Genomic DNA, 15,625 nt, shown 5'->3' on the forward strand with positions numbered 1-15,625 from the left:
TTTTGAGAGGGAAGAGACTTTCTGATAGCAGCTCTTCCAAACAAGCCGTACTAGTTCAGCGTCCTTAACTGAGTTTGCTGAGATGTAGCTCTTGGGTTTCTCTGACCTCAACTCCTGACAAGAATGGCAACTATCTTGAATGTTTTACACGTACAGTATGAATAATCTTTCTCACTGCAGAATGGTCAACTAAATTGTTTGAAAATGACCTTATACTGTAACCCTTCTCAGACTGATGGTTAGCAACAGTTGCTTCTCTAAGGTCACTGATGTCCATCCTCTGTGGCATTGTGTTAACACACAACTGAATCCTCCAGACCAGCAAACTGTCAAAGCTTTGGCTTTTATAGAGGTGCTCACAATTAGCAGCAAATACTTACCCTGTTAGCTTCTATGGAAGCACGCTCCTGTATTCTTGGGTTAATTTCTGTTAAATAAAAGATGACACTCTGTAATATGTTTGTGTTGTTCAGACCTGTTAAGTTTCTTTCAGCTGTGGAATGGTGAGATTTCTTTACCTGTAAAGAATGACTCTTATCTAGAAAAAAAAAAAAAAAAAAAGCATGTGTAGTATACACACGGGGCAGTGTAAAAGTCATAAAACACAAAAGACGCAGCAAGTTCTCAAGCTGTTTTATTCCTTTTAGTCTTTAGACAGCAGCCCACTCTCAAATATGTTTTTAAAGGAACTTAAGCAACAAACGTATAATTTTCCCAAAGCAGTTGCAAATTATAAGAGCTGATTAAACAAACTACTACAGTGAAAAAGCACTCCACACACTAACAATTCTTAATGCTGTGCAGGATTTCACTGCTCTCTGACAAGATTTCATTTTAAACACCACCTTTTCAGGATGCATGAAATTACTCAGCATTTCATCATTGATTATGTGTCGCAGAACTTTTTTTGGACTACACCTTTTTCAAAAGATTTTTTCAAAAGACTGTGAGGAGTCTTTACTGGCTTTCAAAGTTTATGTTGTGTCAGAGGGTGACATCTGGCAGGTACTGATCCTTAAAAAAAAATCATCAGATAAATGTGGACTATAATCCGATGTAAAAAAAAAAAAAAAGTCCATAAAATATGTCAAATGGTAGGAATTTAACCATCTGAAACACAAAACTTTTTGCATTAGTGAATATTCTCTTTCAAATCGATCCATTGCGGCATCCTTGCAGACAGATCAGAGATATTTCTCGGCTGTTTTTGGCTGTCTAGGCCTTCGTCTTGATTCCCATCGGACACGCGACACCTGTGCCTCCCAGTCCACAGTATCCATCGGGGTTTTTGCTCAGGTACTGTTGATGGTAGTCCTCAGCATAGTAGAACTGCTTGGCCTCAGCAATTTCTGTGGTGATGGAACCGTGACCTGCCTGTGTTAGTACCTAAAAGACAGAGGGGAAAAAAGAAAAGAAAAAAATCACAAATTACTGGACAGGTCATTATGAAATGAAAAACATGAATATATGAGCAGTCCAAGGCTAATCCACATCCTGCCCAAACTGATGGATCCAAATCAGTTTGTGATCGTTTCTTGAAAACAGCAAAGTGATCTCTGCCGGTTTTCTTTCTTTTTTTTTAAAAAAAGACAAAACAGACAAAACAGAACCACTTGTACAACTGAGTGGTTTCCAAATCTTCCACCTTGAGGCAGCTTTTATCTGACCCAAACACTTACTTTAATTCATTACTTTTTGGTTAATTTATTTTAAATAGTATATCTATAAATCATGTTCTTACTGACACTCCTTCAAACAGACTGGGGATGTTAACTCGGCCTTCAAACTTGGTGCACCCTTTGTTGGGTGGCGTTAAACGACACTAACGTGGTACTAGGGGAGCTAAAGAGGAACTTAGAAACCAAAAGTCCTTTCTGAAAGAAACTTTGCCTGCTTCAAAAGAGCAGTGAAGACAAACAACAGGCAGAGAGACGAGGTGACGGAGAACATCCTGCAAAGGAAAAAAAAAGTTTGTAATGCTCAAGAGTGCCTTTATCTGACCATGCAAACAAAAAAGCATATCTTTCTAGCTGCTCAAGAGATTATTTTCTGCAGATATGAAAACTTGTGTACTCAGAGACTTTGGTTTGCCCTTTTGTGTGACATGGAAACAAAAAAGTTGAAATTCACTGAAATAATCTCATATTAGCAGTGCAAATCATATACAGTACATTACCCCAGAGACACAATTCAGTTCAGCAAAAACAGATATGGTGACAATCACACACTGACTCTAATAAATTCGACTGGATTTATAAAATAAGTTAGAGTCATCAGGTTCCTCAAACTCAGGAGGGATAGATGCTGAGACTGAGTTTCCCACCATTCATCAATAAAAATATTCTTGTTAGTCTGCACCGAACCAATTTAACTGCAAGAATGATTTGACTTTGAGCAGAACTCATCTTATCAAGGTTGTTTTCTGCAGGTACTTATTAGCATCTTGTCTCTCTCGAATGTGTTTATTCAGCTCCAGGTGGGGCGGTACCTACAAAACAGACAATGCGCTCACACGCATTCAGTGTGTAATCATTTGGTGATGACACCCTCTCCTCCTTGTGATAAAAATTACTCAACCAGATGGCGTGTGGGTTAAATAAAAGACAGAGAAACGGTAGGCATGAAGACGATGAAACTTTTGCTTCTGATGGAGGGATGTGTGTGTGTTTTTAGCATGTGCACAGACATCATGAGGCTTTTTATTGGATCGCACCCTACGGTAGATGTTGGGAGACATAAATTTGGCAGAACATTTACAGGTTTAGCCTTTTATCTGCAGAGCTGCTGTTATTCTTCCTGACATGAAAGCTGCTAAAAGGAATACAAACCCAGAGCCCCTGTAGCCACTGCACTAGGTTTATGCTAATTAACCTAAATAATCATAAAACAGAGCAATTTTTCATGGTTCAACTCGGGATCTTCACGAAGGCTGGATTTGGTTTATTTATGTCAAACTCCCTCCATGTTTATTTGGTTAAAATTTTATTTGAAAGCCACACAATGAGGTTAATTATTTAAGCACTCAGTGCTTCAGAACATTCTGAATGGAAACATACTATAATCCACAGTTTGATTATATGCTCCATATCCTGTGATTTTATGGCTTATGTGGCTTTTTCTACTTGATAATGTTATAAACACAGTGAAATAAAAACACAAATCTTTTAAAAAATCTGTATTTTCCGACATTTGTAATTAATGATATTCAATGAAAAAATGCGACAGTAAAATGTTTTACTCTTGATAGTTTTATTGCTAATATAACATCTAGTCCTTTTACTGAATATTATATTTCTTATTTAAGTACCATGAGCTTCACAGACATATTGATACTTATTGGAAAATAAAGCACTTTGATTCAACATCATGTAACTACACGCTTCATCAGTGTTTAGCTTGGCGATTGCATCCATCGTCCTTCCCTGCTTTTATTCCCCCATGCAGTGTTTTTGTCATTAGCCAAAGACCCAAAGGCCTCAAATAGGTGACCTGGACCTGAAGCACAGCAGGGTCCTTCTGCTCTGGTCTGAATGCAGTTTCATTGATACTGGGCCTTGACAAGCAACAGCCAGAGTGTAATGGTACAAGATTGGTTTAAATGATTGGGTTACAGTTCCTGAAAGCCATCAATTTATTCTGATTCAGGTTAGTTTGGGCCTTTAAAACCAGGAATTAGAAAAAAAAACTCATCCCAAAGAAATTCCCAATGACATTTGTGTTTGATAAATTGAAGTCTAGCCTTTAACATTTTGTCATGCGTCTCTTTTTATGTGCTTAGATGAGGAGGGTAGGTTTTCATTAGCCTTGACCCTTTACTGCCAAGTGTATTACATTTGCATACATTTTTAACCTCTTAGCTGTAAAAGGCTGGTGGGGTATTGTTGTCACCCGGCTGGTGGGTGGGCAGGAAGTGTGGACACCCAAATTTGTGAATGCAATAACTCAAGAATGAGGTGAAGGGATGTCACCTGGAATTTTCAAATTCATGTGTCCATCTAGTAGGTTGCTGACGGGTAGCCCTCAGGAATTTATACTGTTAGTACCATACAAACAAGCAATACTGCAGATAGTAATTAATGGCTATCTCCAAGGCCGTCTTACAGGGTTCTTCGGGATGATTTCCAAAGCAGCTGCCAGTTTTATATCACTTGGTAGGAGTCATGTTCCATGTTTTTGAATATGGTTCAGTAAAAAGGTTGTCCATCAACTTGATTTTCATTTTCGGGAAGAAAAAGCAAAACAGGGATAAACTGGCACTCGTGTAGCTCTTTTCTAGGCCACATCAACAGCGAGTTTAGAATCCCAATATACCCAACAAGCATGTCTTTGGGAGGAATCACCACACAGGCACAGGCAGAGCATGCAAATTCCACACTGAACTTTCCAAATAAGGGTTTAAACTCAGAATCTTCTTGCTGGAAGGCAACAGTACTACTCAGTAACCCACCATCACACCCAAATGAAAACCAGATCCAGGTGGTAAGCAGACATTGTGTTGGTATAGCAAAACAAAAGCATCTACTATTTAATGTACTACGTGGTGGTATATGTGCATTAAAATACTTCTCCTTTCAAGTTTCTCCCTGCAGGATACATTCACGGTGCATTCAATTCCATGAATGCTGGAAAAACCAGCATGCTCACAGACTCTACAGCTTGAGATCTCTCATCACGACCACATGACCTTCAGGTTTGTTTGTGCAAGCGGTCAGAAAGGGATTGGCTTAAAAATAGCAGCTGCAAAGGCATCTGCCTGGACACAAGATTACTTTGAATGTGAAATCAGCCAAATTCAAATCAGGTAAGGTTTATGATTTTATGGACATAGTGTCATGACTTTTTTTTTTTTATCACATATCTTATATGAGAGAAAATAAAGAAAAACACAATAGTTCATTTAATAGGTCCTTAAGGACTATTCTTTCTAGCAGCTTCTGTCTGAATGGATATATTGGTGCGCTGACATCTACCAGTCGATTACTTTGATGATATGGCAAATAGGTATAATGTGAAGCCCCTGTTTGGACTGCACTTCCAGTTTGAACACAAAGAACTCTTTGGGGAAATACTAAAAAGTTCTCACTTTATTTTTAGTACAAAAACAATCAAACTAAAGCTGCAATTTCACACATTGGTGCCTCTAATACTTAGTGAGAGGTAATTGTTTGCAAACCATTTTAACTTCATTGACGTCAGCACTCGGCAGTTGTTGAAGAAAATGTCAGCAAACATACCCAGAGGGTTTAAGCAGCTTTTATAGCAAAAAACAAAACAAAAACAAAGACACAAAAGATGTGACGCCGGCAAGTTCTGCTCTTAATGCAGTTTGCTCACTGCTGTTTGATTCATTGCTTCCTGTGAAGATTCCCCACCATGACTGCACTGACACCACAATTTAATTTGAGTAAGAAGGGTGGAGGTATAGCACAGCAGCAGTTAGTCAGAACGGGATTCTCTTTTCTGCTGCAGCCATTCGTGATTCAGGCTGGTGAGCTGGATTCACAAGTACAGTAGGCAGGTTTATTTTTAGAAGCTTGTAATTATCTTTTGAGTGTTTATAGTTATGTCATATCAAACATAACATAAGATATATAGGGGTGGGATTCACCACACGATATCGACAGATTGTCTCTGACTGTTTGCTGTCTGATGCTCTCCAGTTTATTTTCTTGCTGTGACTTTCTTCTTTTCTACAGCAAGCTAGTTCAGTTTTCTTCACATTACTGTCACTCATGTGATAAGAGTCACCACAAGGAGTCATGACACAGTCGCTCTGGTCAGTTAAACTGGTGAGATACAAACTAAAAATATCAGTATTTGCTGTCAGTGAAACCAGAGTTTTATGGATGGATTCTACATCAGTATATGCCCCAAAATACGCTTTCATTGACTCCTTTGAAAATCATTTATTTCCCAAGTAATTTGTGACAAAATAACTAGCTGCCTCTCTACCCTATCATTCATACGAACTCAAACTCCACCATCTTGAACTGCAATAAGCACTGGTAGTCCTTGTTCTGCCCTGCATGAACCAGATCTCCACCTGCTCCCGGTTCTTCCAGTTTGGAGCAGACCTCTAAAGCAGAACAAGGACTACCATTGCCAGATGAAGTCCCAGATGGTGGAGTTGGAGTACATCTGACTGCAGGACGAGAACCTCTCTGGGAGAGCAGCTGAATAAAACTGAGCAATCTGCCCAGTGAACCAGCCAGCAGAGAAAAAAACAGAAAGGAAGTGTTATCAGCATCAGAACTTTCAAAATAAGACTACTAAATGAATCGTGAATGGCGTTATTCTTTCACACAGAAGGGGAAAAAAGACTAAAAGAATAATATTAAGTAAGCTATCAAGTATACTTGGTGGGGAAAGACAGGCTCAAGTAAAACCATATTTTGTCACACCTGTACTTACATATATGGATGCATCAAGCTGCAGATTCGGGAAAGTCTGGTTCTTTTACAGTAACCCCAAATATCTAATAGCTGTCATCCCTGTTGGACAACGTCTCCCACCCCATGCAGCAGACTGTGACAGCACTGAGCAGCTCCTTCAGTGGGAGACTGCGGCACCCACGGTGTGGGACGGAGAGATTTCGCAGGTCTTTCCTCCCCACTGCTGTCAGACTCCACAACAAAGACTTTAACTGAACAAACACACACATCCACACATGTGCAATAACACTAAGTGCAATAATCTTTTCTGGCATCGTTGTATTTTTACTCAGTTGTATATAGCATTCGTATTCTATTTTTATCTTATTGTATATTTTTATTCTATTTTATTCTACTGTATATAGTATATTATTTTATTCTATTCTGTACAGCTGTGTACTGTATTTATTCTTATTGTATTCTAATTTTTGCGTCATAACTTTTGCACTGTCCACTTCCTGCTGTGACAAAACAAATTTCCCACGTGTGGGACTAATAAAGGTTATCTTATCTTATCTTATCTTAATATCCTGATTTTAAATCTCAGCCACGTTCAGAAATAAAGGGATTACCTTGAATCAGCAAGTGGAGATCTTGGAATTGTTATTTTACTTACCGAGTGTGAGATTGTATCTCGGCGCCTACAGTAGAATTACAAACACCAAGTGGATTAAAAGCTCTGGCAGCTATCAGCCTCTCAAACTATGTTTTGTTTCTAACACTGCTTCTGTTCTCCACAGGAACAATGTGCACATCAATATTCATGAGTGACTTGCATTGACCATTGGTTGTGGGAGTGTAGTGGGCGGACTATGTGTGAACATTTTGAAGTTGATTGTGATCTGTAAAGGGAGCTGTGTGCTCACAGTTCCATAAATTCGATTTTTTTTTAGGTTCTGACATTTTTTTCAGGAATTCTTACCATGACTTGGCCGTGAGACATGACTGACTGCTGACCGATCACAGTCTGACGTCTTTCGTGACCTTTGTTAAGTGATTGGGAAAGTGTTGCCAGGACAAATGATTCTGTATATGAATATGCAGAATCTGTAGGCAAGAGGCAAATGTTTTGTTCCAGAAGCTTTAAGGGTTGTGTTTGTAGTGGAAGTACTATTGACCAGTTGCCTTTGAGCAGGCTTTGGTCGACTGCTGGCAAACAATCTGTGTTTAGAGAACAAGACAGATGGCATTTGCCAAGATGCATCTGACAACTATTGGCTATCAAATGACAATGATTTAGCTTTTAATTATTTATCTGCATTTGTAAACAATGACCAGTGGGTGGAAATGGAAATCTTGGCCCAGATATCTGCTGGCTACACCGGAAACTCTGAAAAATTGGCTTCAGCCAAGGGTGACCAGGTGTCCCACTTTATATACAGCATTTTTATTCTTTATCCAACTGCCGAAGGTAAACAAACGCCTCATTAGAAATGTGTGGCTCAAAAAGAGAAGTGTTGATATATGTGGGGATGATGAATGCATCCCTGCTGAAACCCAAACAGAACAGCACAACAAATAACAGATAACAACGTTAACAGTTACTGTGATAGAAAAAGGGATGAACAAATGTAAAAGGACAACACGACCACGTTTCCCCTGAAGTTTCATTCATTCTTGAACACATTAGGAAATTTGCAATCAGATAACTGTTGAATGGAATTGATGCAAAAGACTTTTAAGTGTCAAGTTTTAGTAATCCTCCCACATTTTACCATACAAATATACTCTTTGACAATATCTCAGCCAGCAGCACGGCCCCCCAGAGTGGGCAAGATAAACTACATGAAACAGGAGGAAAACACGGTGGGTGACAGACGGAGCATGATGCCGGCTACTTTCCAGACTTAGTTAAATGGTAACTAAGTCTGGAAAGTTCATTTTTAAGGTGCTTTTCAAAGACATGTAGTCACAAAGCACTGTGCAACAAAACAAACAAACGTCATTAAAGAACCACAAAGAGAAACAAGACAATGAAAACCACCCTGGGGTCCAGTTGGTTCATGTCCTTGCTTTTTGTTGATGTTGTTATATTAATGTTATATATTATTAATTTTGATTTTTGTACTGACACTGTGATACACTACACACTGCAAAACAATTAGCGTTCACATTTAACTCACATGGTAACAATGGTGCTTATGGCTCTTTTTCTGAGCTGGTGTAAGAGCTGTCACTCATACTCTGCTATGGAGACCAGTTGAAAAAGAGAGTCGCTGTTTGTTGTGCGAAAGCGCCGATCAACTATGGGGTTACAAGACAATCCTCCCGTGTGATCTCTGTGGTGAATCTGAACTGTTTGCGATGCAATCTTATCAATAAGTGTGTATATATTTATGTATGCATATATTTATGTGAAATCTTTTTGTAACCATGGTAACATGGTAACCATGAGTTTCAGCACGTCACAACCAGACAGTCAAAAACAGTCAAAGCTGGAGTCTGCTGTGTCTGAATTCTGCACTCAAACTGCTTTACATCATCTCCCTGGTATTATTATAACCTGTGGTTTATGTGGGGTCAAATAATACTAATAGAGCTCACAATGAATCATTTCTGTATGAGTTATTTGCAAAACCAAATACATTAGGGGCTTTAAAGTGCAACGAAACCTGAAGCCAATAACCAGATTTTCATTTCTCCACATCAGGTCTTAATGATGCTCGATGACAAACTGTTTAATCAGTGCTACCTGTAAGGCTGTGTGGCTTCCTGTTTACCTCTTGCCTGCTTTGTTAAAATTAAAAATGTTTCCACACATGCACTGCAACCCTGAACTATGCAAGACATTTTCTGAAGGCGCTGTATGTCAACCTGAATCATTTTAGAATCACATTGACACACTTATGTGTGTAATATCACATTACCATGAGCAGAGTAGGAATGTAGTCAGCTGAAATAGTGAGAATTATGGGGGGGAAATGACTTGATCTTTAAGTAAATATAAAATGATAAGATAAGACAAATCTTTATTAACATAGTAGCTTTTTGAAATTTGTACAATTTCCAGCACAGTCAATCATCAAACTATCAGAGTGAACATTGACAGATTTATATGTTTATATAATTTTGTGATAACAGACCTTATCAGCCACTGAAGAATGTATGTTAAAAACATCTTCTGGAATTGTCCATCATGTTTTCAACAAATGAAGCAACAGACAGTTGCATTTTTAGACTTTTTACAGGTTTTGATTACAGTAAAACACCTTACAGTGAATATTAAGGATGCACGGCACCATGAGCTACTTTACAACTTCTGCCAGTTTCAGATGACGAATGACGAAATGAGCATCTGTGGAGAATTTCGAGCAGCCGCTAACTCTGATAGAAGTCACCATCAACCACCACAACCAGCTGTTTCTTATGCGAGCTCGGAAGTTTCTGTTGTGGTTTAACTACACTTCGAACATCTGTTTTCGTTTTCATTCGGAAATGGGTGCTATTGAGGGAATTGTAAATATCATAACTGATCAATCAGCATGCATTAGGCAGAATGCTGGTGTTTTATACGCAAAGCTGGCTTCACTGTAAGAAAAACTAAATGGGCATCAGGTTGTTTTATTTCAAATCAGAAACACTTATATTGTAATTATGAAAACTCAAATAAAATATGGGCTATTTTCTGTAGAAACATGTAAATAATTACTTTAGCCATTTAGCTCCATTTACTCCTACTCATTGAGCATGGGCTCTATAGCTCTATAGCACCCCCTGCTGAACCCCAAATGGGATTAATGGAAGTGTAACGGCTCTCCTAGAATGGCTCTGGTTAGACAAAGCAATCACCATCAGATGAGGATGAGGTCAACATGTCCTGCTTCCTGCACACTTCACGTAAACCATGGACGATATCCTTTTTGTGCTCCATGAGAGGAAGATAAACCTCATAAAGACCTAAATCTCCTTCTAAGTAACCTTCTATCATGACTCATTGTGATATGTTCTTTTCATGATCTGCTGGTTGAATTTTTTTAAAGTCGCTTTTCAAGCCAACTGTGATTATTTAACACGCACACACACAAAAAGGCAAGCTTTCATCTGAGATAATAAACACTGGTTACTGGACAAAAATATGCATGCTAACAATAACTCGAGGAGGAAACCTGTAATACCCAAAATGGCTGCATTCTCCATTATGCTGCTGTAGTGGCATCTTTAACTGTGTTTCATTGCATTTGTTTGTGCTGGTCCTGCTGCTGTTAGCAGCCTGCTATAAATGCATAATTCACATCCATTAATTTGCATGTCAGAGAAGTAGATTGCTCATTTGGAATGCAAATACCTTGACTGCTCTGGTAAAGCAGGAAAACGTGAACAACACTGATAAGCACCCATGAGACAGAGAGAGGAATGAAAAAAGGTGAAGCTGGCATGTTAAAAGAACTAGAAAGGGATTTCATAGACAAAGAAGAAATGGAAAGAAAAGGAAATAGGAAAGGGGAAAACAGCTATTTTGTGTTCAGAAGTGGATATATGAATGTTCATGAAAAGAAAATGTAGCCAGAGAGGTGCATCAAGAGAGAAAGAGGTGCCAGAACAATGAGTACAAACTGCTTTAGCACCCATGCTTGCACCCACAGTCCGAGCACACATTATTACATAAAGCGAGCATGCAAGTGTGCGCGGGTACACACACACACACACACACACACACACACCACTTCCACCTGCCATTTTAGACGCAGTGCACACCCTAATGATGGGTAGGAGGCAAGAAAAGAAAGGGGAGGCTCCTTTCATGCTTTCAACCACCAGCCGCCTGCAAGGTAATTTACTGCAGTGCTGTTGTACCTTACACACACATATATACACACCAAATTCCCCAATCACTCTCTGTGTGAACAATACAATCAAGCCAGGCGGCGAAGCGAAAGTAGTCAATACCCTGACACCAAATTAACCAGATTCTTTCTTCTCTTTTAACCCTCTCATCTCTCTTTATCACCAGTCCTGGCCTAAACTTTATCTCCGCATTGCTCATTGCTCTCCCCTCTACATTTTTTATACTTGCACGTGTAGAATAAGGCAATAAACATTCAGTTTGTGTCTGAAAGGCACGTCCTGGGAAATTCCTCAGTGCTGTGATGCAGTTTGCATTCTCGCTTTGTTTGAAAGAAGAGAGAAAAAGTAGGCGGTTGGCGTGAGCATCCACAGCCACTGTGGATGCAGAGACAAAGACTTTAACAAGATTTTTTTTTTTTTGGTGGGGGGGGCATAAATTCATAAATATTTTAAAGACAGCACTGTACCATTGCGTGCCAATTTAATGCACAGAGGTAAACACTGGAATACGATGCATCTACTATCTCAAAATGAGGAGGGGGGAAAAAGACACTAAATAATTCAAATTTAGCCTGATTTTTGGCAGGGGAATCCTTAAACTTAAAACTGTTGCAGCTTTATGTAAAACATTACATATGGAGGACTGCAGACCCAATACCTAACCTTCAGTGTATGTATACGTGTGTGTACGTTATTTTGCAACTAAAGGGATTTTCGTGGAGGACAGATTTAAGACCCAGATGGTTTGGCATGGAGTCTGTTTGCTATAGGCCAACTGCTTGCACACACACACACACACACACACACACACACACACACACACACACACACACACACACACACACACACACACACACACACACACACACACACACACACAGATGGGAGAGGTGGGGTGGCCAATCTGGTGAGAAAAAAAATGAGAGAGGAAACAAAACCTAAAAGAGATTTTTATAGAGGAATCTATCCATCCATCAAATGTCTCTGTAATTACTCGACAATGTAAATGGAGGGAGGAAGTAAAAAATAATATAAAAATGCTATTAATAAGACATATTATTAAAACAGGGCTTTTTGAGAGCCTAAGAAATACTTCACATAATGAAATAAAATACAGGAAACAATAACCTGAAACATATATTACAGGGCAGGTGAAGTTTAAGTTTAATATCAACATTGAGTATAGTCTTGGATGTGTAAGGAGTTCTGAAGGAATTGGGGAAAGCCATGATGAAAAGTCACAACAGGTCTTGTGCTTAGTGCTGCAGCAGAGAGAAATTTCCCACCCAGCAAAAGCGTGTCTAAAAAGGACAACTTTGTTAACATCTGGTTCAAACTAAAGGGTGAAAAAACATCGTCTCCCAATGACACATATGAAATATCTGCCTCCTCAACACTTCTGCAAAATCATGTGACAGCCAGCACGACCTAACGCACATTCTTGTTGCTGTGAAGTAACAGTGCTAACCACTGCACCACCATGCCACCTCAGCATCTGAGAACAAGAGCTTTTCAGTGTCACAGAGGCTCAAACAGGTAAGTTCACCATGCAAGACACAGAAACGTAATCCTATGAGAAACATAATTTATATCTATATATATGTAAATGGTGAAACCAAATGTTTTCTTAAAAATATATTCCTGGCTGGGATGTTGTGTGGCTGTCTGATTTTAACCATTTCACAGTCAAATAAAATGTCAATCCAAATGGTTAATTTTTTAAATCCAAAGATGTCTAAAACACATTTACATTTTTGGAAGAAGCGGGTGCTGAGAAAAAGGTCACACAGCAACAGATAAGAAAGAGCTTCTGGACATAAGTGGAGTGTGTAACACATTAATGCCGTGGCAGACGGCTACATTTTGATATATCTGTGTATTAGTGGAAGTGTTGGCATCGAGGTTTTTGTTTCCCGCCTTGCCAGGTGGGGGTTGTATTTATTCACACACAAGTTTGCAAACCTATGTTTGAGCATTCGAAACAAAGAAGTTAGCTTGGGAATAAAACAAGGAGACCTCACCATAGTTTTATCTCTTTTAACAAGGACATGCCCATTGTATTAGATCTGCAAGGAAAAATGCATCATATACATATTATCTTGAATGCAATTGTGTAATATCGAAGAGGGAGTCACATTAAACCACAGCCAACTGCATTTTCCCACTGGTTCTGCATCCCTCTGGAATCCATGAAATATTAGGATCTAAAACTTGTGTTTATAACATCTGGCATACAACAAATCTTACATGTGTGAAATATCCATAAGCTGCTCTAGTGATTCTGTTTGACTCGAGTGAATATTTGCAATAATGTGCTAAAAGCCTGCAGGCAAACAAGTCACCATCTACCTGTTTGTCACTCACCTACAATGTCTGTCCATTGTTAAAAATGGTGACTCAATTTCCACAAAATAAATAAATAAAAAGTGGGCTGGCTGGGTCTTCAGCCCATAATAAGATTTTTTTTCTCTAGTGGAAAACCACTTGACAAAAACTTCATTTCATTTTGTTATGTGCCTCCAGCCTCACTCCAGCAAATGTTTTGATGAAAGTTGAACCATTTTCCACTCATATCTGGATCAATTTGCATCCTGCCCAGTAAAATCCTCATTTAACTGAATCTTTGCAACGACTCTGTTATCTTATTCAACACACACTGACTGTACAGAATGGTAAGGAAATACATAGTGATCACATTTTGATTTATTATTCAAATGGACACAAAAATGTTTTTATTGCACCGTCGTGTAAAAACAACACTAATTTCTGCTTTTGAAAAACTATACAGCCGGTAAGTTCACTATGTTCCTGAAGCCTTTGTTACTCACCATGTTTATTGTATACATAACTTTGGTGACTGGTTAGTGATTTCAATGTGTCCTTGGTTAACCTCGCTGGCCATAAAGCCAAAGCATTTCCAAACAACTGATGACGATCTGCTTTGAGGGACAAACTCGCCGCCTCTTGTCGTTCCAGACATTTGAGTTTTGTTGTATATCTGTTGTTTGATGTCGTGTTCCTGATTGCGGAAACTTTATGCTGCAGGATGCAGGGAACCACTGTGGTTAACACGTTAGATCTGCAGTCTATTGGCAGAGCATGCATTTTGAATATTACTCGATCGTGTTCACTTAATTGTGGAAAGCCAAAGTCTTGATCAAGATTCAAATTCAATTAATCGTACGGCCCAAGTGTGCCTGTCTCTTGCAGCCCTGTCTCGTCTTGTCCAGCTGCATTTTATCAGCCTGCTACACAAAAATCTAAATCAGTTATTAATTTATATGCAATTATTTTTTCTTTCTTATAGATCCCGTGTTTTTCAGCTAAGTGTCTGAAGATATGTGACAGCAATACTGTCAATTCTGCCCTTTTATCAGCCCTTACAGACATTAAATAGGTTTACTTTACAGTGGGGCAAAAAAGTATTTAGTCAGCCACCGATTGTGCAAGTTCCCCCACCTAAAATGATGACAGAGGTCAGTAATTTGCACCAGAGGTACACTTCAACTGTGAGAAACAGAATGTGAAAAAAAAATCCATGAATCCACATGGTAGGATTTGTAAAGAATTTATTCGTAAATCAGGGTGGAAAATAAGTATTTGGTCAATAACAAAAATACAACTAAATACTTTGTAACATAACCTTTGTTGGCAATAACAGAGGTCAAACGTTTACTATAGGTCTTTACCAGGTTTGCACACACAGTAGCTGGTATTTTGGCCCATTCCTCCATGCAGATCTTCTCGAGAGCAGTGATGTTTTGGGGCTGTCGCCGAGCAACACGGACTTTCAACTCCCGCCACAGATTTTCTATGGGGTTGAGGTCTGGAGACTGGCTAGGCCACTCCAGGACTTTCAAATGCTTCTTACGGAGCCACTCCTTTGTTGCCCGGGCGGTGTGTTTTGGATCATTGTCATGTTGGAAGACCCAGCCTCGTTTCATCTTCAAAGTTCTCACTGATGGAAGGAGGTTTTGGCTCAAAATCTCACGATACATGGCCCCATTCATTCTGTCCTTAACACGGATCAGTCGTCCTGTCCCCTTGGCAGAAAAACAGCCCCATAGCATGATGTTTCCACCCCCATGCTTCACAGTAGGTATGGTGTTCTTGGGATGCAACTCAGTATTCTTCTTCCTCCAAACACGACGAGTTGAGTTTATACCAAAAAGTTCTACTTTGGTTTCATCTGACCACATGACATTCTCCCAATCCTCTGCTGTATCATCCATGTGCTCTCTGGCAAACTTCAGACGGGCCTGGACATGCACTGGCTTCAGCAGCGGAACACGTCTGGCACTGCGGGATTTGATTCCCTGCCGTTGTAGTGTGTTACTGATGGTGACCTTTGTTACTTTGGTCCCAGCTCTCTGCAGGTCATTCACCAGGTCCCCCCGTGTGGTTCTGGG

The 15,625-nt window shown here is 39.4% G+C and overlaps 1 protein-coding gene across 1 annotated transcript in view; it reads right to left on the reverse strand.

The window, feature by feature from the left end:
* Window positions 1-617: 617 nt before the first annotated feature.
* msraa (methionine sulfoxide reductase Aa) overlaps window positions 618-15,625 on the reverse strand; it is a 63,506-nt gene continuing 48,498 nt past the window's right edge. The window contains exon 6 of the mRNA XM_085381870.1: window positions 618-1,386. Coding sequence (XP_085237996.1) covers window positions 1,216-1,386 — 171 coding nt within the window. The 3' untranslated portion in view covers window positions 618-1,215. The remainder of the gene's footprint in view (window positions 1,387-15,625) is intronic.

This window comes from Rhamphochromis longiceps, linkage group LG15, assembly GCF_057381845.1.
Source record: "Rhamphochromis longiceps isolate RC_006_pf linkage group LG15, R_longiceps_female_GT1.1, whole genome shotgun sequence".
In the NCBI taxonomy this organism is placed as follows: Eukaryota; Metazoa; Chordata; class Actinopteri; order Cichliformes; family Cichlidae; genus Rhamphochromis; species Rhamphochromis longiceps.